This window comes from Dipteris shenzhenensis, chromosome 11 (genome assembly GCF_047967505.1).
Source record: "Dipteris shenzhenensis isolate YYH24624 ecotype China chromosome 11, Dip_SZ_1.0, whole genome shotgun sequence".
In the NCBI taxonomy this organism is placed as follows: Eukaryota; Viridiplantae; Streptophyta; class Polypodiopsida; order Gleicheniales; family Dipteridaceae; genus Dipteris; species Dipteris shenzhenensis.
In genome coordinates, this window is record NC_141606.1 from 45,820,261 (window position 1) to 45,844,613 (window position 24,353).

At 43.4% G+C, this 24,353-nt stretch overlaps 1 protein-coding gene across 1 annotated transcript in view; it reads right to left on the reverse strand.

Moving 5' to 3' along the window:
• Positions 1-4,640: 4,640 nt before the first annotated feature.
• Positions 4,641-24,353, reverse strand: part of LOC147897080 (uncharacterized) — a 116,171-nt gene continuing 96,458 nt past the window's right edge. The window contains exons 6-9 of the mRNA XM_087382039.1: positions 7,537-7,675; positions 6,184-6,355; positions 5,942-6,023; positions 4,641-5,066 (exon numbers count right to left, since the gene is read on the reverse strand). Coding sequence (XP_087238165.1) covers positions 4,912-5,066; positions 5,942-6,023; positions 6,184-6,355; positions 7,537-7,675 — 548 coding nt within the window. The 3' untranslated portion in view covers positions 4,641-4,911. The remainder of the gene's footprint in view (positions 5,067-5,941; positions 6,024-6,183; positions 6,356-7,536; positions 7,676-24,353) is intronic.

Sequence of the window (24,353 nt, forward strand, 5' to 3'; positions counted from 1 at the left end):
GAGAGCATAACTTTTTGCTTAGAACTCCAAATTCTGAGCTTTCTGAATCGAGAATTTACAACGAAAATACTGATGGATATACCAATAACATTTGATGCAAAAACCTACGACCTAAACTTCGTAATGAAGAAGAAGTCCACGATCTCGCCTACAATAGTTGGGTCTTGCTTTTCTTTGGTTTTAAAGGTTGGAAGGTTTGGAGACTTACTTGAACAATTTTGCAATTTTGACGTTTAGAAATCCCCTTATGCAAAGTTTTCACCTAAGTGCAGTTATGGAGACTTCAACCCATGACCACCTTTGTAGTAGGAAGAGAGAGCCTTACCACTAGGGTAGAGGCATTTCATGTGGGAATACGACTGTAAATAGGTGGAAGCTTGACCTTTGAATTTCAAAGGCCAACTATTAAGATCTACCCTATTAAGCTAGAACTTTAGGGTATTCTTGTAACTTGCCGAGTATTGATTCTTCTCATTTGTGAAGCACCTTTTTTTTTTTAAAGTGCCAATAGCGCTCCCATCAAGATAGAAACCCGAGATGCCTTGGGGCTTGAACTCATGATGTGCACATACACCCCCACACGTTTTAGCCACTTCTCTATATCTATTAAGGGGAGGGTGGCTCAGGGAGGCTCGTAGAGCTTCGGGGACCTTCGCGGCTACAAGGCATGCTAGACGTTAGATCAGAAGGGGAAGATGGGAGGTCAGCTACCGTGGCTACACAGAGGCTCGAATGCGGTTCGGCAAATGATGGTTCGACACAAGGCTCAGACGCGAGGAGGAGCATAGTAGCTACACATGGCAGCACAAGAAACGTCATCATATATGCGCTGGACACATGGCCAACTCACGACTGAAATGATGCAAGGATCGAGACCCTCAATCGCCACATGTCGCGCATGCACACCGCCAGTCTGGGACACAACGGTCTGACCCACCACTTTGACTCGTAGACTCAGGACACGAGAGAGAGAGAGAGAGAGAGAGAGAGAGAGAGAGAGGGAGGGAGGGAGGGGGGGAGAGAGAGAGAGAGAGAGAGAGAGAGAGAGAGAGAGAGAGAGAGAGGGAGTATATATCTATATCTATATCTATATCTATATCATATAAACAAACTATATATATGTATATATATATATATATAGAGAGAGAGAGAGAGAGAGAAAGAGAGAGAGATGGAGATGGGAGTTTTTCATAGCAAGGCTTATCCGAAGCGATCCGCATGGATCGAACACACACACACTTACGACACAAACTAGAGCCTCAACCGCCAAGACCTACGCGGGTTTTACTAAACTTGGTGGGGAAGGATGGCTTATACAAAGAGGGAGATGGGAGTCTTTTACTTCGTATAGCAACAATGCCAAGAAGCCAACAAGGATGGCTTATAGAGAGAGAGAGAGAGAGAGAGAGAGAGAGAGATGATAGCATGGCTCGAGATACCTCTCCAATATGCATATTTTTCCTTTCTGCAAGTCCATTTTGCTGTGGGGTATGACTGCATGAATATTACTGCTTTATGCCATGCTCCTGCTGGATGATAGCTATCCTTATGTACTCTAGTTCGTGGCTTAGTTAGTATGCCACCTTAGTTAGCTGAGTTTGGTTTGAGACCCACTGGGCGATGTACCAACCGCATCTGTAGCTAACAAGTCAGTTACATAAATACACAACAGTCACCCTGGGATAAACTCTCTCTCTCTCTCTCTCTCTCTCTCTCTCTCTCTATCTATCTATATATATATATATATATATACACGTGCACACACATTTGTTTAAATATGTATTTAAAAAAATAAAATAATATATATATATATATAATATACATATATATATATATATATATATTATATATATATATTATATACATATATATATATATATCAGTCACCCTGGGATAAACTCTCTCTCTCTCTCTCTCTCTCTCTCTCTATCTATCTATCTATCTATCTATCTCTATATATATATATATATATATATATATATTATATACATATATATATATATATCAGTCACCCTGGGATAAACTCTCTCTCTCTCTCTCTCTCTCTCTCTCTCTCTCTCTCTCTATCTATCTATCTATCTATCTATATATATATATATATATATTATATACATATATATATATATATCAGTCACCCTGGGATAAACTCTCTCTCTCTCTCTCTCTCTCTCTCTCTCTCTCTCTCTCTCTCTATCTATCTATCTATCTATATATATATATCAGTCACCCTGGGATAAACTCTCTCTCTCTCTCTCTCTCTCTCTCTCTCTCTCTCTCTCTCTATCTATCTATATAGATAGATAGATAGATAGAGAGAGAGAGAGAGAGAGAGAGAGAGAGAGAGAGAGAGTTTATCCCAGGGTGACTGATATATATATATATATGTATATAATATATATATATAATATATATATATATATATATATGTATATTATATATATATATATATATTATTTTATTTTATTTTTTTAAATACATATTTAAACAAATGTGTGTGCACGTGTGCACGCATGCGTGTGTTTGTATGCACATATAGTTTTCCTAGAATATTCTTAAATTGCTCAAAGTTTGAGATTTACAAATGAAACCTTGAATTTTATTAAAGAAGATTGCAACTTCTAGACCAAGCAAAGCTGTGATCTCTAGCCCGTGTAGACGGGTCAAGTTACTCGGCTAAACGATGTTACCGGGTTCTTCATGCCAACTTCTCTTACTTTCTCAAGTGCCGTTAGAATATCTCTGCCCTTCACTCTACTCCCCCTTTCGAGCTCAAGCTCTCTCTCTAGTCGAGCTTTCTCTCTCTTTCCATAGCTCATTGGAGATAGCCAAGCTTTGAGTTGTGCTTTGTTCGTGAGCGGGTCGTGGAGTTCTTTCTACTTCTAGAAGACAAGCTTCTTCAAGTCTTTGCCTTGCAGATTGCGGGCAGACCCTCAAGCTCATCTACAGAATGGCTCCGATTGTCCTTGTTGAGCTTCGTCTGCTCCACATCTACCCACGAGCGCTCAATGGGCTTTCCTTGCTACAGGTCAGGTGGAAGCTTACTGCATGGCTGCTGTCTTCCAAAGCGTCTCTAAGCTTCTACACAACAGTAGCCGTTCAAACTATTGGTTGCATGCCTCTGTCGACGTCGTTCAATTGCTCTTTTCTTCCCACTAGTGCCTTTGCTTCGCGTTGCTATAGAGTGGTCATAGCGATTGCTTCTAGAATGTCTTCACACCCACTTCAGCTCTCTGAGTTCATGTCTGCCTTAAGGCTCCTGACCAAAACTCTTATGAGCTACCTTCTTTGTTGTCTTGAAAGCTTTTCCCTGTTCTACTGCTATTTGCAATTTGAACTATAATGCAAGCCTTTCACCACCAGAGGGACACACCCTCTAAAAACTCGAAATGAATAGAAAAAATACCAGAGACGCTATCTCAATATTAACTCGAAAATGAACAAAACTCCACTCAACAACTCTTCTCAACAAGCCTTATATGCACTCTTGCAAAAACTCTCAACGTACCTCTACAAAACACACCTAGCAAGGCTTGCACGGCAACCTTGACACAAGATTTCAAAAAATGAGGCCAATGGGAGAAGGGAAAAACATTCCTTGACACACAGTCCTCTCCCCCTTCGCAGTATGCTCACAGATTTTGAAAATCCAACATTCTAGCACACACTCAAACACTCTAACACATAGGCAGAAACTCTTGCCTACCAAGTAGGAACTAACTGCATTGATACTATGTGAAAGAGCACACAGCTCTGATACCATGTGAAAGAGCACACAGCTCTAAATGAGGACACACCATCCAACACTCGATGCACACAGCAAAGAGGATGAGAGAGAACACACTTTTTTTTAGTGAAGTCCAAGCAATTATATTCACAAAAGTGTTTCCAAGGAGAGCAATTACATCTTCAGAAAACTTGAATGTAAGTCAGGTACTAAGAGTAATCCAACTGGCCCGGATGATGCAGACAGTCATAAAAGGACTACTTGAGGGACAAACTTGTTCAGAGAAGGATCACCAAAGACCCAATGTTTTATGTCCTTCCGAAGAGTCCATAGTGCCCAGTAGCGAACCCAGGAAAATGGCTATACAAAATTACCACAATATATATTATCTAGTGAATTGTAAGCGGTTTGTCCTAAAGTCCAAAAGGACTGTTTACACACGGACTTAGGATCCCTTCTATCCTCCGATCCATCTACCCATATATACAACATATGAACATATGTGACACCATATGCACACATATGATGGCCAACTCAATGTAGGTATCTTATAATAATTCAGAGTCCCTTTATGTACTCCTTGGGAGCTGCCTTGTGCTCTCCCTGAACAGATGTATTAGCTAGGTTTTTTGCTCCCCCATAGGCATGTTGGTCTCCTGTGGACATCTGTAGACATTAACAGACTTTCTTTCTTGCTTTCTCTCTCTCTCAGATACAGAATAGGAGGCAAAAAGAAATGCCGAATTGGCTGCATTGCAAACTATTCAAAACGGGATGAAAAATGTACTTTACTGCATTGGCAAGTATGAACATGAAGAACTCAAATGGTGACTACAAAGGCGTGCAATCTCTTCAACTAGTTCTTGGGATTTTACTTTTAAGGATATCTACTCCCCTCTCTTCCTCCAGTCTGCCTACTACTGCCATGTTAATTTCCGTTAAGACCCAAGGTTCTTTCCCCCCTCCTTCTCCAGGGTGCCTAGTACATCTCCCATTTTGGTTTCCTTTAAGACCCTCAATTTTTTCTAGCATATGGAAGACTCATTTAAGAAACAGCCTCCTTGATAGCTTATCCTACCAACGATGATCAACACATCTCCTTCAAGCAAGCATGTAGCAGCACACAGATCTGTAAGCAATTGCGTTTTTTTATCAGATTTCAAATTTCCCTTGTGCATGGATGCCTCCTATTTGCTTTTCAAACGTGACTGCAGGGTCGAGAACTTCTCTTCAAGCTTTCTCTCTTGCTCTTGAAGGATTCCAGTGAGCTCAGATTTGATTTGCTGAAGGTAGAAGTCGACTATTTCCTTTGTCTTTTGAGCTATCTCCTGAGGTACAGAATCTGTTTGAATGGAAAACATATAATGAGAAGCTTTGTTGATGATATATCAATTCAATACACTATTGCAGTAGTCTTCCTTAGTTGAGATTAGGCTTTGAAACAATCAATACAGATGTTTCCTAAATAAAACCAGGTTGTAAAGAAATCCTATGCTTTCCTGAAGGACTATGAGTGGACAGCTTATATTGGTGAGTTACACGTTCAAATCAAGCTGGAAAATCTCACGTGTATCCGACATTTGGCAATAAAATCATACACCACTGAAAGAAAGGTCCAAAGTTCTCACATTTAAAGACATTAGGCATTATGCTTCCAAAAAATAAAAAATGTTTGCTTTTAAAGAAAGCCAGAACCCTCAAAGATCTTGAAAGTACATGTCAACTTTTCTAACCTCATATGAGGACTCCAGTTGATGGGTCTGATTTCCAAGATAAGAATAAGGTCTCACACAATATAGACCATTGGACTTAAAGCAGAGATAGGCCATTTGAAGGAATTTATGCCATATGAAGAGATCCAACTAGGGGCATTTCATGGAGGGATAAGCGCTATGGATGGTATAGCAATTCAAAATCTCAATTTATCTGGAAAGAAAACCCAGCTCATGAAGTATGAGAGAATGAATTTCTGAAATACTCCACTAAGAAAACCACCATCCATTTCTTTATGCATGTCCCCTGTGAATATAATTATTTTTTGCCTCAAGGAAATTTTCACTTTTGCCCACTCAAGTTCAAGTTCGCTATGATCAAATTTTGCATTGAAAGTTGTTATTTTGTTTGACTTTTTCTGCAGTCAATGAGAACATAAAAACGTAGAACGCTCTTTATCATCATTAAACAAGTCATGCAATCAATAGAAACTTTTGTACTTACCCCTGTAAGCTGCCTCTATGCTAGCATGTCTATCAGCTTCCTCAGCCAGGGTCCGCTCTGCCAACTTTCTTGCATCCTCTTCCTGATCAATATGGTAAAAGCTTGATCAATATGGCATGAGTATCCATGATGCACTCTTGCAGAGAAAACACGATGAGTATCTTAAGACGCATTCTATTAAAATGTTATTGAGAAAGAAAAAAAGGCACTGTGCATTACAGTTACATGTCTGAATGCCTTACGGTTTTTTGTCTTTCCATTGTTTCTTGCTCAATATCCCATTGTTCCTGACTTGCAGCTTCATTAAGTGAGGGAATAGGAGGTGGAATCTCAATATCGTCCTCGTCTGTCTCCAAATTGAGAACCAAAGTTGGACAAAATGCGTACTGGTATAATTTATAATGCCTATAGTACCTGTTCAAAAATGCAAATTTCAACATGAGAAAACATAACATGAGACCAAATTAATTTTGTATCATAATTTTCATAATATTTCATGATAGGAAGTCAGTTTCTGGAAACCAAATGTTTGCACTTATTCAGCTGCAACTTCACAGACAGGGTGCAAGGAAGTTATATACCTATATGAATCCAGGAACATTCCCAAACTCATCCTCTAAAAACACAACATTGTGCAGTTTCAATCTCATGATAGTCACTCACAAGGTTGAAAACCATAGACTCCATCATGCATAGCAGGGACTAGCTACTATGACATCCCCACTGACGTCATTAGCGCCCAACAGTGGGTGTAGACCATAGTATAAAAATATGCTCTCACACATACAAATCCACACACCCACACATACTAGAGCATCCATTTATACAAAGTCTTCATACTAAGTTTCTGTCGGCACTCCGGAGGTGAAGGACAGACTCAGCCATGATGAAGGCTAGCACTAAAGGAGAAGGCTAATCAAAAGGTAGTCCAAAATCTCTTCATTCAAGCTACAACTGCTTGTGAACTCTATAAAGGTTTTCATTTTAGTCTCTCCCCAACGAGCATCTAAATCTAAATCTAGCTAATAGGGCAACGCGCAACGCACCATTTAAGATAGAAAGAATTATCACAATACCAACAGGCCACAACTTGGACGAAAACTTCACAAGGTGAAATTTGCATGTCCGCTAATACGGCAGAAGCATATACCTAGATGAATCCACGAACAATCCCAAACTCATCCTCTAAAACACAACATAGTGCAGTTTCAATCTCATGATAGTCACTCACAAGGTTGAAAACCATAAACTCCATCATGCATAGCGAGGACTAGCTACTATGACATCCCCACTGACGTCATCAGCGCCCAACAGTGGGTGTAGACCATAGTATAAAAATATGCTCTCACACATACAAATCCACACACCCACACATACTTGAGCATCCATTTATACAAAGTCTTCGTACTGAGTTTCTGTCGGCACTCCGGAGGTGAAGGGTAGACTCAGCCATGACGAAGGTGCAAGGAAGTTAACAGAAAAACAAAAATGTTTCAAGATTTGTGTACATGTAAACATTCCCACTTTGCAATGATAATTTCATTCCAGTAGTATAATTCTTAAAATCAACACGTCACCTGAGCAGAAATACTTACGTATTAAGAAGGTATCTTGTAATAGCTTGTAGTTCAGCCCAGGAAAAGATTTGAACAGAAAAAGGTGGTCGTTGCACACTATGCATCAGCAAAAGATGTTTGGTTGTTTCCCAACTTCTTTCCAGCGTCAAGCATTGACCTGATGATTATTTTTTAAAAAAATTAAAGTATTTTCTGTACAAGTCGCTTGTTCCTTTCCCCCTCCTCTTCTTGACAAGAAAATGCTTTAAGAAAACTTTGCTAACTATGATGAGAAAAAGATCAAAATTTTTAAAGAGATGCACCAAAAAGACAGGCAAAACTGCAAGGGAAATTTAGAATAGAGTGGGAGATCAACACTTATGCAAAGGCTATTTGCTCGCATCAGCTGCACCCACGTCCCTAGGGATGCTCAACACCCACTTGACCAATGGAACACCTCTACTATGTCAAAGTTTCCATGGTCACAAATAATTCTTGTACAATGCTTCCTCTGCTCCCAAGGTAAGGTAATGTAAGGAGCCAATTGCAATATATAAGGGAGCAAATGGAAGTGGTAACATAAGGAGCAGCCAGTTACAATATATAAGGGAGCACAAATGGAAGGGGTGGGGTGCCTTTAAGTAGTAAGGATCGACTTGCATTATCCCCACTCCCCACAAAATAGGAACCTCATTAACAGAAGTTGAGCATTAAGGAGACAAAACCAAGTAATTGGCAAATATATACAGGGTCGCAAACATAAAAGCATTCTGAACATTCTTTTGTAGAGGGAAAAAGTCAGGCTTTTGGACCTCTTTTGAAAGTCCCTGCACTCAGAAAGACAATCACTAAACAATGAAATGTTACAATAGGTCACCTGAGGGAAAAGGATGGTACTTTTGCAGTCGTTGAATCAGATTTTCATAATTTTATTTCACATGTCACGCAGTGTGCTCTACGGCGTGCAAAATTATTGTACAGAGCCCCCCCCGGCGGCCCACTCTACTTCTACATATCTCCTCCCTCCTCCTCCACCTCTATTATTCAATTGGGTGTTGAGTGACTATTTCCTCAAAAGCCGACAAGTTTCATGCGTTGATGAAATTAAAATTGCATGTCCGAATATCCCTTCTCAATCTAGGTGCAATGAACTTAGACAAACATCAATGAATTCGAGCGACTGTGAGAAGAGAGGAAGTTGATGAAGTGTGTCATTACACATCTTCAATTATATCAAGAGCATCTCCTCTTTTGTTTGTATTTTTCTTTATGATTTATTTTTTCAATGTCGTCCTCTTATTATATCGCAAGGGGGTAATCTTCCTCCCTAATTAGGTGGTTTCCATGTGATGACCCTCACACCCCTTCCGCTTCTCTCCCAGCCCCTTTTGCTCACCCCTCGCAACTCCTTCCGCTTACCCCCTTCCGCTCCTCCCTCGCAGCTCCAGCAACGGGCCAAGGTCACAAGCAAGCTTCTGACCAAAGCATTCCATAGTTAACCACCTGGTCACGATAAGAGCAATAGTACAAGGGGCAATGGGTACACAAAGTGCACTCTATTGTCGCTTCGTAGACTTCAAGAAAGCATTTGAAATGGTACCCTAGGGAGAAGCTTTGGGCACGATACCAAGGCTCGGGATCCTGCAAGACCTAAGGGAAGCCACATGCAGGCTATATGAGAGTATTAGCTGAACTAGCAAGGCCACCGATAGACAGCTCAAATTCAAATGGAAAGGCCAATATAGGCAGAGATATCGGTGTCAAGCAAGGATGCCTCCCCTCCCAACCTTTATTTCGTTTGTTCATTGATGTACTAGATCAATGGATGAGTAGTGATGAGAGTGGTTTACAAAGACACTTGGATGCCTAGACTAAATTCTGTATATTTTCCTATATTCAGTGAACATTGACAAGACCAAAATCATGATCGGTGGGACATGACACAGGCAACTCACATTTAAATTTGAGGACAACGATTTAGAAGTGGTACAATCATACAGATAATGTTCTAGAGTTCACAGATAACTACAAAAAGAACACGTGTGCAAGAAGAATCCTGGGGGAAAGGAAAGCACTCTTTAGCCTCCAAAGACATGCAAAAGGTCACACTTTGATGAGAAAATCTCTGCACACCACACTAGTGCAGACAGTGGTTCTCTATGAATGCCAAGCTTGGGCTCCACACGACTCACCAAAATTATGTACCATAATAGAAAGAAAGAAAGAAAGAAAGAAAGAAATTTTATTAGAGTCTTTGGAAGACCGATGGGTCTATGAGACTGAAAGAAAACCTGATACAAATCACAGTAAGGGTGGAGCTACTGAAACGAGCATCATCACCCGTGGTGAATCCAAAGTCTAATCATACATAATCAAATACATCTAGATGTAACAATGAATAGAAAAGGACTGGAGCGGAGAAGAATCCTCCGTATGTCATGTGGCCCTGGCTGGTGCATAGCCGGTGATGGGACGCCGGTGCCCGTCAAGGGGTGTCGTGCGTCTCGGTCTCCTGGACGAGGCTCGACGCAAGACCAGAGCCACTGTGACTCCTGTGGGATGTATCCCGGGTCTAACAATGACGGGAGGTCCCCTAGAGTGATCTGTGTGTCCCCTCGATGTCTCGTGTGTCATGCTGCAATCGTCGGGTCGGGGTCTCTGTCACGTCTGTGGCTAGAGACTAGACGATCAATGTCACTCGATGGGAAGATCGATGTCTCACTCGATGGGAAGAACTCTGTGATCGTGCTTTGAGAGGTGTCTAATGATGTGGCCAAGCCCTGTCGCCTGAGTAAGTACTCTCTGTGTCGGACCCCCTCGTGAATGAAGGCCGCGAGGCATCTCTGATTTGGGTAGGCGCGAGGAATCTGGAAAGGAACCTGGAGCCGTCTCTGAAGAGGCAGTGGTAGTGACCTCGGATCTCGTAGTACACTGGGCACCTGAAAATAAAATGCTCCTCCGACTCAACCTCCTAACAGTCGCACAATATGCATAAGCGATGCTCCCTAGGAATCCCCTCTGCTCTGCCGCTCTCTATGTGGAGGCGGTGTGATGATACCCGAAATTGTCCGATGGAGATCCGTAGTGAGTGAGGCATATGAAGCTTAGTGTACCCCGGTGGTGTGATGAATTCCTCCTCCGAAATACGAAGACAGTAATCTCTGTAGAAACTCAGCTTCACTGGAAGCTCCCTCGGCTCCAACCATGTAGCTGCAAGAGATCCTCTCGAATTACCCGGTTGGTGTGTGGCCCGATCGGGATGGTGGGTGGGAACACCGGAGGGGCATCTAAACTATACAGAAAAGGAGGTATCCTATCGATGTGGAACCCTAGTCTCATAAACTATCTGTGAGTCCGTGCATACCAGCATTGCTCCTCTCCCTCTGCTACCAACCTCATGGAGGAATCAAGAGCCAACCATGGCAACCTCTGTCTCCCTGATATGCAGTCCCCATATAATCTAACTCGGTGTAGATACGTGATGGTCTCAAAGGCTGCATCTAGCTGGAGTGGAGAAGCACCAAACTCGGCCTGAATGATGTGATGTGGTACAGACGGTTTCCCCCAGATCATCCGTGAGAGCATGAGGATCTGCAGGCACTCCACCCGTGTCTACTCTATCTCTGACATGTCAGGCCCCCAACAAGGGCTGCCATACATACCGGCTGGTCGGACCAAGGAGCCGAAGAGAAGAGCCTTGGTCCGAGGGTCCTGGAAGTGGGAGTGGAAGCATCGTCTCTCTAGTCGAGCCAGTGAGGCGTATCCCCTGCTCAGTCTGGCCTGCATCGTTGGTCTCATCGTGAAGATCGGGCCGGAGAAGATGACCCCCAAGTAAGTGTATGAGGATACGATCTCCACTGGTGACCCACCAAAAGTAAAAGTAAACTGCTTTCGTTGCATGTTTGCTCGAGAGGTGTTAAAGATCATGACCTTAGTCTTGCCAAGGTTGACCTCCAAATCATGGGATAAACAAAAAGCCTGCAGTGCATCCAGGTGTTGCTGGAGCCCCTCGGGTGTGGACGACAAGAGTGCCACGTCATCTGCATAAAGAAGAATCATGATGATAATCCCTGCAAGTGAGCAACTGGTCCCTCCGAACGCCCCCATGAAAGTCTCAAGCTCATCGATGTAGAGGTCAAACAGGGTCGGTGATAAGGGACAACCCTGTTTGACCCCTATGGTATTCAAGATCTCATTTGTCCAACCTGCGTCTGTCCGAACTCGGCTTGAGACTCTCTCAAACAATGCCATGACTGCCCAGATGAACTCCTGATCCCAGTGTCTATAGGCGTGTGATGAGACGAGCTCGAGGTACGTGTCAAAGGCTTTGCGGAAATCCACAAAGCAGCAATATACCCTCTCCTTCCGTGATCTGGCCTGCTCAATGACACTCCTGAGTGTGAGTATGTGATTCATAGTCCCATGGTCTCGCCTGAAACCGGCCTGACCCTCAGCTCTGAGCCCTCTCATCTCTACGAATAGGCTGACCGACGCATCCAATACAGCTGCATAGATCTTGGACATCACATGTCCAATCATGATAGTCCTGTAGTTACTCGGGTCCATGGGATCCCTTGCCTTGTGGATGGGGGTGATGGTGTTGAGTGTCCAAGTGCAGGAGAAGCCAAGGCAAACAACGTCATTGAATAGCTTTACTAGGATCGGGGCTAACGTTGATAAGAAAAAAAATGGGAAGACAACCAGGAGTTATGTACTTCACCACGTCAGATAGGTGAGACTTCATAGGGATCAGCTGCAATGTGGGCTCATAGATGATGAGCTTATGAACCAGGTTCCAGAGCAGATATCCACAGCACGCAAATAACAAGTCAATCTCCCACACAATCTGACTAGAACACACACACAGAAACACACAGACTCTTTGAAAGAAGGGAAAGACCACACATCCTAAAACAAACTGAACTTAGAACTGAACTTCCCCCAAAAAAACTCAGAAAACAGTCAGCCTCTGAATACTATGAACCCACAGCCCACTGCTCAATGGCCAGCAAGACCCCCAAGCATAACCTCTGTGTGCATTCTTCTGTAATCATTGCTTTGCTCACTCCCAGGTAGTTAGCATTTAACACTGCCCAACCATGAGTACACAACTTGAGGCAACAACCAGCCTATGACCCTCGTGCCCACAAGCTGTCCAAAAGAAGAACTAGCGGGTACAATCATCTGTAAACCTGCAGGTACGTTCACTGTACAAGCAGCCGTACAATCATACGTATGACAGCAGGTACTTACACCCCGTACAACCATGCACAGTAGTCCGTACAGCCTGCATTTAATGATGACCATCCTCTGTACAGCTCGTAGAAGACATCTTTAATGACCCATACATGCCTGTACAGCCTGCAATCAAGGCACCATACTACCAGCCCGTACCAATCAGCAATTAAGGCCCGTACAAACTCGTACTGCAGCCCGTACAAGCCCATGCTTGAGATTCTGTACCAGCCCGTATGTAGAATTTAATGCCCGTCTGTACGTCGCCGTATCAGCAGCATTAGCTGGCATTCAATTGCTCCTCCCGTACACAGTCCCCTGCATCAGCCCATACAAAGCCCGTACGGCTCTTTCCAGTCCTCAACCCACGCACGTCACCCGATGCAAGGCTACCCTTAGTCATCTTCCATACGACTAGCATACACCCCCCGGTGCAGTGTTTCTCCATGCCTGAGTGCTCCTGAGCCCCCGATCCTCCTCCTGCAAGTTGTCACCTTCATCTACCTCCAGCTCATCGACTAGAAGCATCCCTTCATCCATCACGTAGCCAACTTTGCATGAGTAGGATGCCTTCCTAATTAGTCCAGCCACCTCAGCCTAATCTGCCACCTCATTAGTGACATTTTACCACTCTCAAGACATTTCCCCCAAATCAAGTTAAATGCACATTTTGGACCTTTAGTCACACAATTCCCACACACATTAGCATGCACATTAAAGCTTGCATGCACCCCCGTGCACACACATGAAAAGCCCTTGACATGGACACCATAACATATCAAATTCCTGTAACATGCAAGTGCACATTGACTCAGGAAAACATAAAAAAACCCTTCATGACTTGACTTTACGTGACCCTAAAAACATTCCATTTGGCCACACACTGGACACCCTTGCTCTGGAAGTCTGGTACAACCACATTGCATTTCATCATTTCCCATGAAGTCCTTACAAAACATACTTTATTATCTCAAAAAAATATACATCAGTCCATCATGCTTGTGAAAGAAAAATCCACAAATGCCAAAAGCCCACACCTACCCTAGATGTGTACAACTATGTGCCTACCCACAGCTATATACAGTGCTAAAAGACTTGATACAGATTTTGTCCTATCATTTTGCCCATCCCCAAGTCTGCAGACATTCATTTCTTGTCGATAGAGGTATATAAGATTTGCATTTCTTCAAAGATATCCTCATCCATGAGGTCTTCCGGCTTATTTGGTTTCATCATAGCAGGTCCACAGCCGCCCACACTCATGATCCTATGAAAGTATTTCTTTAGTGTGAAGCCATTAACTCTATTCTTATGCTGCTGACCATCCAAATCCTCAAGTTGATACGATCCATTTTTGAATTTCTTCGTCACACAAAAAGGTCCATCCCATTTGGTCCAAATTTCTTCTTGAAGGTAGAATCCAGACTACTGTTGTATCTCAAAACTAGATCACCCTCCTTGAATTTCCTGTTTGCTCTCTTCTGATTCTCTTCTTGAACTAAAGCATAATGTTCCACCGCCTTTTGTCTATCTAGTTGTGCTTCCTGCAAATCCAATAACCGGTTCTGGAAAGTAGAATTTGAATCCTCGTTTATCTTCATTAACATCTGTAATGCAGGAATTTCTACTTCCAAGGGTAATCGAGCTTCTTTCATGTAAACAAGATGAAATGGTGAAAACTGGGTGCCTTCTTTTATTGCAACTCTGTAAGCCCATAAAGCCCAGTGCAAGGCAAGATCCCACTCCTTCTCATAGGTTCTCATGATCTTTCCCATGATATTAGTACACAAACCATTAAATTTTTCATTCATCCCATTACATTGAGGGTAATACGGACTTGCATATCTGTGTTTAATCTTCAGCTTACCACATAATAAATCCATCAGTTCACTCCTGAAACCTAGACCTCTATCAGAAAGCAACTCCAGTGGTACACCAAATCTACAGCAGATATCCTCACACACAAACTTACATACAGATTTTGCATTGACAGCCCGTACTGCTCGTGCTTTAGCCCATCTCGTCAAATAATCCACAGCTGTCAGCATATAACAATTTTTCCTGGCTGTCATGGGTAGAGGACCGATGGCATCTATTCCCCATTTCTCGAAAATATTATAAGCAAGCATGATATTTCTGAGTTCTGGATGTAAGATCCTCTTACTCATTTGCTGACACTGTAGGCATGACTTGCACCAATGTCGTGTGTCTCTCTGGAGGGATGGCCACACATATCCTTCTATAAGTATTTTGCTTAGCATGATTTTGAAAGTAAAATGTCCTCTACATACTCCCTCATGATTAACTTGTAGAATATGAAAGACTTCCACATGCCAGGGAATTCTTCTGAGCACCATATCAGCCCCTTTCATGTAAAGAATATCATCGATCAGACAATAAGAAGTACAGCTTTTAATAAATCTGTATTTTCTTTGTTTCGGAACTTCTTCAGGCACTTTACCAGTTAACAAGAAGCTTTCCTCACAAGCTAATGTCTCCCTTCCTTTGTATAAGGGCTCTTGCACTCCTACTGCATCAACATAGGCTGCTATAATTTCCTGCGCAACATCATGTGCATTTACATTCTTACCTCTTTCAATATGCTGGAGTGTCCAGGCATCCAATTGATTTAACAGTTTATTCACCGCACTTATCCATCTCTTCAGATGAACATGCTTAACCTTCCAGACACCTAAAATTTGCTTCACAACCAACAAAGCATCTCCCTTAATCATGAGTCTCTTAATACCCAGACTAATGCATACTTTCAAACCTTCGAAGAGGGCTGCATATTCAGCTTCATTATTACTGTTGGCTTCAAGCTGAATTCCCATTTTCCGAATCTCATTTCCTCCAGGATCATAAATGACAATTCCTCCTGTACTTTTATTTAAACTTTTTTTATAAGATCCATCAAAGTGTAAAACAAATGCATCCTCTAGTACTTTTTCTTCATTCATGTCAGTGTTCTTCTCCACATCTTCAACTAAAATAGGTCCTTCCTTATAGGTGAGGAGATCAGCCAAGGAAGCTCTGGTAGAGTTCTCAACCAAGAAGGTAAAAGAGTACTCCTGTAACTCTACTATCCATTTAATCATGCTCCTGGAGATGTTTGCACTATCAACATATGAGGCAGTAGTGAACATGAGGTGAGAACCACAAAAGCCCTGGACAATAGATAAGACCGAAATCTCCTACAGGCACACAAGAGGCTAGCCAGGACCAATTCAGCCGCTCAATACTTTCTTTCTACTTCACTCTTCACCCTACTAGCATAGTAGATTGGCCTCATATATCTGGAACCCTCTCCCTGTTGCAAAAGAATAGCACCAATAGCATCTGGTCCCACAGACGGATTCACATAAAAAGTCTTGGAATAATCTAGTGGCTTTACACTTGAAATATGAGTCAAGGATTCCTTAACTGCCTCAAACACCTCTTCACGCTCTGTCGTCCATTTCAGAGGCTCAGATTTTACCACCTGCTAAAGGGGATACAAAATCTGAGATAACATATGAATAAATCTTGACAGATACTTCACCTTCTGGAGAAAGGTATGCAACTGCTTGGTATTCTTAGGAGAGGACAGCATAATTAAATCTTTTACTTTACCTGGATCCGGCTCAATCCCATTCTCAGATACAATATGCCCCAATATTTTAATGCTGGTCCGAGCTAACTGAGTTTTCTTAGGATTTAATTGACCACCATTATTATCAATCTCATAGAATACCTAATTCAGCTTTCCACAGTGCTCCCTTCTTCCACTGTACACACAGATGTCATCAATAAACACTTTACAAAATTTATCCAGGAAGGGTGATAAAATCATATCTGAATTCTCCTGATAGTGCGAGGGGCCGTTGGTAACTCCAAAAGGCATTTTCCTGTAACACAAACAGCCCCAGGGGGTAACGAAGGTAGTCTTGATTTGATCTTCCGGGGCTTCGAAAAAAAAGAAAAAAAAAAGTAATTAAAAAAAAAAAAAACCTCCTCCCTCTCCCTCCCCGCCCCCTTCCTCCCTTTCTCAGCTCCCCACGCCTCCCCCTCAGCCTACCTCCGTCTCCCCTCTCTTTCTCCTTCTTCTTGCCCCTCTCTTTCCCTTCCCTTCCCCTCTCTCCTACCCTCTCTTTCTCCTTCATCCTGCACCCACGTTCAGGGCGTCCTGGGCAGTAGTTTCACGGACGGAGCTTTTTCAGTGTTGAAATCGGCCTTTTCACTCCGTCCACCTCCACCGGCCATGAGAACCGTCATTTTTTCAGAAGACGAGCTGCAGCAGCTCAAGAAAGATGTGGAAGTAGAGGGCTCCACATCACTTTTCGCCCGCATCTTTGGGTCACACCCTTCCAGATCACAGGCTAGAGACTGGATGCTGGTGGCGTTACCAGGAGACCTCGCCCCTCACCTCAGGGATATTCAACTTTTGGGACGTGGATTCTTCCAAGTGGTTTTCGACTCCCACGAGTCCACAACCCTTGTTCTCAAAGCTAGTCCCCTAGCTTTGGGTTCGAGGAGGATCTTTCTTTTGCCCTACACCTTGGGCTTCGATCCGGTCGAGGAGGACAAGCAGGTCACATCACTGTTCATTAGGTTTCCTGGTCTTCCTCAGGTCTACCATCGATTGCTTGCCACTATCGGAGCCACATTCGGAGTGGTCACGGAGATCCCCTCCCTTCCTGGCATGCCTTCTTCCTTGGTAGAGGCAGTCAGTGCAGACGGGTGCCTCGTGTTAGGGTCATTGTCTCTGACCCTAACATCTCAGATGACCACATTATGCTTCAGCGTCCAGACGACTCTCTCTTTCGACAGAGAGTCGAGATTTCATGTAGACAGGACCAGTGCAGGATTTGCAGGACCCTTGGGCACTTTGCTAGAGACTGCCCAAGGAAGAGAAAAAGACCCAAGAGGTCTTCTGGTGCGGCTCCTTCACGTACTACCACGACTGCACCTCCCCAACACCCTGTACCACGCACTCCAGGACCACCAAGAGCAACAAGGCGCCCTGCTTCGCACACCCCAGGACCACTAGGGCAGCAGGGCGCCCAATGCCCGTAGCACACCCAGTACCATGATGGAGAGCTATCAGAGCGGCTCCCTTACCTCAAGAGGAGACTTTTGATCCTGTTCAGACTCCTGTTCAGACAGAAGCCTTCCAGACTCCAAAGGTGGATGTTGCTGCAGCCCCAGACACTACAGTTCCACATCAGGAGGGGCCTTTAGATCCACCAGCCTTAGTCACTTTGGTCTCTGACCCCTTGGTTTCTGACCATGAGGGGACTGTTGGAATACTGAAAGGAAAGAGTAGAGTGGACACAAAATCAGAATACTTGCTTATAGAATGAAGAAGAAAGAGGTCCTTAAGTAGGCACCTCATACAAGGTCACTGACATCACTGATGACCTCAAAGCTCCACAATCATCTCCTCAATCTGCTCCTAGATTCACTCAATCATCCTATGTGGCTTTTCCACCACCTAACTGTGCTTGTGGGCACCTAACTGTGCCTCTAGCACTCACACATAGAAACATAAGGTGTGCCTGAGGCATACACCTTGAGATATCCCAACAAAAAGGAAAGAGTAGAGTGGACACAAAATCAGAATACTTGCTTATAGAATGAAGAAGAAAGAGGTCCTTAAGTAGGCACCTCATACAAGGTCACTGACATCACTGATGACCTCAAAGCTCCACAATCATCTCCTCAATCTGCTCCTAGATTCACTCAATCATCCTATGTGGCTTTTCCACCACCTAACTGTGCTTGTGGGCACCTAACTGTGCCTCTAGCACTCACACATAGAAACATAAGGTGTGCCTGAGGCATACACATTGAGATATCCCAACAAACCCCCCCTCAAGGAAATGCCTCAGGCTATGTCAAGGATACATCTAGTCTCATAGTTTCTCATGCCATCTCATGGTGGTCAAGGATAAATCTATGGCTAGGTTCTCATGCTAGCAAGGGTTCCCTTGGGTGTAAGGTAAACAGAAAGGGATACAAATAGACCTTCCAATGGTTATCTCCCCTACATGTACATGCACACAATGTCTGTAGGAGGTACCATGGAACAAAACATACACATGGCCTACATCATAAGGTGACCAGAGGTGTTTACAAAACACACAACACACAATAGTTTATTTTCATTCATTTTGGAGGACTATCCAGGCTTAGTACCTTGACATAAAAAGAGAGATCTGGAGCATACATAGAGATGAGTTTAAAATGCATAATCTTCATGGGATGCCTCATCTTGTGGAGGCAAAATATCCATGTCAAGGCAAGGTCTTACCACATGGGCAGTGTCTAGTGCCTTATAAGATGGTACTATGATAGAACAAGTGGATCTGAAAGTCATATCCTTCAAGAGAACAATTATCTTGTCATCTCCATAGTTGTGTAGAGAAGCATATCTTAGGTATCTGAGCTTCATCTTTTTCTTGTACTTGGAGTCAAATAAAAGTGCCATGAGAGGGTAGATCTCTGTAGTTGCTTCCTTTTTGGCAACCATTGTTTTGGCAATCTTCAACAAGGAAGTCAGGTTGGCATTTTCATCCTTTGTAGCATAACAAGACATTGCTTTATGTTTTGGCTTTTCACATATTTTGCATAAGCAAGCCATGAGAGGCTCTAACCCAAGTATTGGGTAGTGTCTTCTCTCTTACAGGGCTTAGAATAACAACTGAAATGCTTCAAAATATAAGCATTTAATGTAGCAAATAGTAGTGACTAGATTTCAAACAATGATGCTTCCTTTTACATGCTTCATAGAAGTGGATGAAATAAACACTTTCCAATCACAACCAGGTCTAGCAAATCAAAACAAAACTGAAGCAACACTTGTAATGAAGTTATTGAAAACTTCAAAAGACCAGAAATGCTAGAGTAGCATTTTATGTAGCATCATCTTCAAAACTTGTCCAAAACTGTCAAAAATGAAAAGCTGAACTTGGAGGGCTTGTAGCTCACTCTTCAAAGCAAAGAAAAGAGGGCTTTCTGAAGCAAAAGAAAGCTCATATACTAGAGAGGGTCCAGCATAGAGGTTGGACGAAATGGTGCGCACTTTTGCCCGGGAGAGTTGCTACATGCTGAAACTGAGTTTTGACGATTTCTCCCTCGTTACTGAACCAAATGACCTGAAAAATGGCTCAAAATCTTCGTCTTGAGGTCGCCCATCTACTCCTAAGAGGGCTCAGGCAATGGCGGAGTATGCAGGGAGTATTGAGCAACAGAAGAAATTCGCTGTTTGGAGAATGGCAGCCACCACAGACGTTTTTTCTTCAATTGCTTGCAGGTGGAAGTTCGCCCATACTAGAGGAGTTTCCAGCTCAGAGGGTTTGGGCAATGGCTGTCTGTAGATGGAGAACCAAGCTCTCAAAGATTTTGGGAAGAAAGAGGAAAATGGAGAAGAAGAAGATGAAGAAGAAGATGATGATGTGGCAGAAATGGGCTCAAGGGGGATCAAAGGGCTCTGATACCATGTTGGAATACTGAAAGGAAAGAGTAGAGTGGACACAAAATCAGAATACTTGCTTATAGAATGAAGAAGAAAGAGGTCCTTAAGTAGGCACCTCATACAAGGTCACTGACATCACTGATGACCTCAAAGCTCCACAATCATCTCCTCAATCTGCTCCTAGATTCACTCAATCATCCTATGTGGCTTTTCCACCACCTAACTGTGCTTGTGGGCACCTAACTGTGCCTCTAGCACTCACACATAGAAACATAAGGTGTGCCTGAGGCATACACATTGAGATATCCCAACAAACCCCCCCTCAAGGAAATGCCTCAGGCTATGTCAAGGATACATCTAGTCTCATAGTTTCTCATGCCATCTCATGGTGGTCAAGGATAAATCTATGGCTAGGTTCTCATGCTAGCAAGGGTTCCCTTGGGTGTAAGGTAAACAGAAAGGGATACAAATAGACCTTCCAATGGTTATCTCCCCTACATGTACATGCACACAATGTCTGTAGGAGGTACCATGGAACAAAACATACACATGGCCTACATCATAAGGTGACCAGAGGTGTTTACAAAACACACAACACACAATAGTTTATTTTCATTCATTTTGGAGGACTATCCAGGCTTAGTACCTTGACATAAAAAGAGAGATCTGGAGCATACATAGAGATGAGTTTAAAATGCATAATCTTCATGGGATGCCTCATCTTGTGGAGGCAAAATATCCATGTCAAGGCAAGGTCTTACCACATGGGCAGTGTCTAGTGCCTTATAAGATGGTACTATGATAGAACAAGTGGATCTGAAAGTCATATCCTTCAAGAGAACAATTATCTTGTCATCTCCATAGTTGTGTAGAGAAGCATATCTTAGGTATCTGAGCTTCATCTTTTTCTTGTACTTGGAGTCAAATAAAAGTGCCATGAGAGGGTAGATCTCTGTAGTTGCTTCCTTTTTGGCAACCATTGTTTTGGCAATCTTCAACAAGGAAGTCAGGTTGGCATTTTCATCCTTTGTAGCATAACAAGACATTGCTTTATGTTTTGGCTTTTCACATATTTTGCATAAGCAAGCCATGAGAGGCTCTAACCCAAGTATTGGGTAGTGTCTTCTCTCTTACAGGGCTTAGAATAACAACTGAAATGCTTCAAAATATAAGCATTTAATGTAGCAAATAGTAGTGACTAGATTTCAAACAATGATGCTTCCTTTTACATGCTTCATAGAAGTGGATGAAATAAACACTTTCCAATCACAACCAGGTCTAGCAAATCAAAACAAAACTGAAGCAACACTTGTAATGAAGTTATTGAAAACTTCAAAAGACCAGAAATGCTAGAGTAGCATTTTATGTAGCATCATCTTCAAAACTTGTCCAAAACTGTCAAAAATGAAAAGCTGAACTTGGAGGGCTTGTAGCTCACTCTTCAAAGCAAAGAAAAGAGGGCTTTCTGAAGCAAAAGAAAGCTCATATACTAGAGAGGGTCCAGCATAGAGGTTGGACGAAATGGTGCGCACTTTTGCCCGGGAGAGTTGCTACATGCTGAAACTGAGTTTTGACGATTTCTCCCTCGTTACTGAACCAAATGACCTGAAAAATGGCTCAAAATCTTCGTCTTGAGGTCGCCCATCTACTCCTAAGAGGGCTCAGGCAATGGCGGAGTATGCAGGGAGTATTGAGCAACAGAAGAAATTCGCTGTTTGGAGAATGGCAGCCACCACAGACGTTTTTTCTTCAATTGCTTGCAGGTGGAAGTTCGCCCATACTAGAGGAGTTTCCAGCTCAGAGGGTTTGGGCAATGGCTGTCTGTAGATGGAGAACCAAGCTCTCAAAGATTTTGGGAAGAAAGAGGAAAATGGAGAAGAAGAAGATGAAGAAGAAGATGATGATGTGGCAGAAATGGGCTCAAGGGGGATCAAAGGGCTCTGATACCATGTTGGAATACTGAAAGGAAAGAGTAGAGTGGACACAAAATCAGAATACTTGCTTATAGAATGAAGAAGAAAGAGGTCCTTAAGTAGGCACCTCATACAAGGTCACTGACATCACTGATGACCTCAAAGCTCCACAATCATCTCCTCAATCTGCTCCTAGATTCACTCAATCATCCTATGTGGCTTTTCCACCACCTAACTGTGCTTGTGGGCACCTAACTGTGCCTCTAGCACTCACACATAGAAACATAAGGTGTGCCTGAGGCATACACCTTGAGATATCCCAACAGGGACTACATGTACTTCTTTCCGGCAGACTGTTCCTGCCACAGTCAGGACATCCGAGAAAGTGCAGGCGCAGATGAGGGCTCCTGATTCCTCTTCACCCCAACCACAGGCCTCCTCAACCCCTAGCTCCAGTTCTGCTGATAGAGGCCTGGTAGGTCCTTCTTCTCCATCTTCCACGAGTGCAGGTCTTCTTCGCACTCCTCGGCCAGACTTGCTTATCAGGAATTCTTTTTCAGCACTGGCAGATTCGGCGACTTTCATGGATGATGAGGAGTTTGTGCCCTCCACCTTAGGGGTCCTGGTCATTGGGATTCCTTCTAACAGGGCCTCCCTTTCAGCAGGTGTGGGGATCCTTTCACCTGTTGAGTTTCCTGCCCTCAACAGGAGTGTTTCGGCCGAGGGCAAGCTGGTCTCCTCTACTAGGTCAGGTAAGCCTTTCCATCCAGCATCCTCCTATCGATGAGGATAGTCAGCTAGAACATACAGGGCCTAGGCGGAGTTCCACACCGTCGCCGTAGGCAGCTGATCCGGAACCAGCTTCATCTAGGCGTCACTGGAGGTGCTATTGATATCCTTTTTATCCAGGAACACAAGCTGGATGCGAGTGATTGCTCTAAGTCTGGCAAATTGCTTTTAGGACATACCTTCTGGTCGCCTGTTATGGGCACAAGGGGAGGTACTTGCATTTCGGTCTCTCTTTCTATTCTCCCCTTGGTTGCTGGTCATGGTATTATCTCCCCTTCTAGAGCTCAATGGATCATTATTTTGATTGGAGGGCGTAAGATTGGTCTTCTCAATCTTTATGCTCCCAACAACAGAGGGGAGCGGATCTCCTTTTGGAAGGAATTACTCTCTTGGGCCCCCATTGCAGATTCTTGGATCATTGGTGGCAACTTCAACATGGTTGAGTTGCCTTCAGACAAAAAGGGAGGCAGACAGGGTGCAATTCATTCTTTGGAGAGGGCAGCCTAGGATGCCTTTCTCTTTCAGTTTAGTGGCAGAGACACTTGGTTGGATGATGCCTTTCATATTATGCCACAGTCACTCCTGCACTCTTGGTCGAACAGAAGAATACACATGCCCATTCATGCATGGATTGACAGATTTTATGTAGACGATTGGGCACTTGACAGAGGAGGATCTGTATGCATTTCTACTGGGGTTTCCACCTCATATCATTTTCCAGTGGTGTTGCAGATTCTTGAGCCTCATCGAAGAGGATGCTCTGCCAGTGTCAAGATTCCGGATGCTTTTTATGCAGAGGAGAGCCTCACGGAGGATATTTTACAGATTTGGGTTTCTCACATACAGGGTGGAGCTGTCCATCCATCTCAGGTAGCTGCATCCTTATCCGGAATTAGTGACTATTATCATTCAGTCATTGATTCTAGGAGACGTGAGATTCTTAGATGTGAGAATGGTATACGCCAGCAGTTAGCGTCGATTCAGAGGGAAGAGCAGAAGAGGCCCACAGATGCTTGGATTCAGGAGCGCCTTGCTGCAGCAAGGGCTCATTTGCAGACATTGTTCGATCAGAGAGCAGAGTATGCCTTTCATGCATGGGAATCCTTTTGGATTCAGATGGGTGGCAGGGTCAACAAACACTTTTTCTCTACTCATGGGCCCACACATAGTAGAGATAGTGTTTCGCAGCTTGTTGACTCAGACGGGGTGTTACAGTCAGATCATGATGCTGTCATGCGTGTAGCTTCAGATTTTTTTGCATCCCTTCTTATTGCAGATCCAGGCACACAGGCCATTGATGATGCTAGAGAGGTTATTTGGCAGTGTATCCTTGTATTAGTGAAGGATGATATGTATGTTTCTCTGGATGCACCTTTCACCAATGCAGAATTCAAGACTGCATTACTTGCCCTTCACAAGGGCAAGTGCCCAGGTTCAGATGGACTTACCCCCTCCTTTTTTAT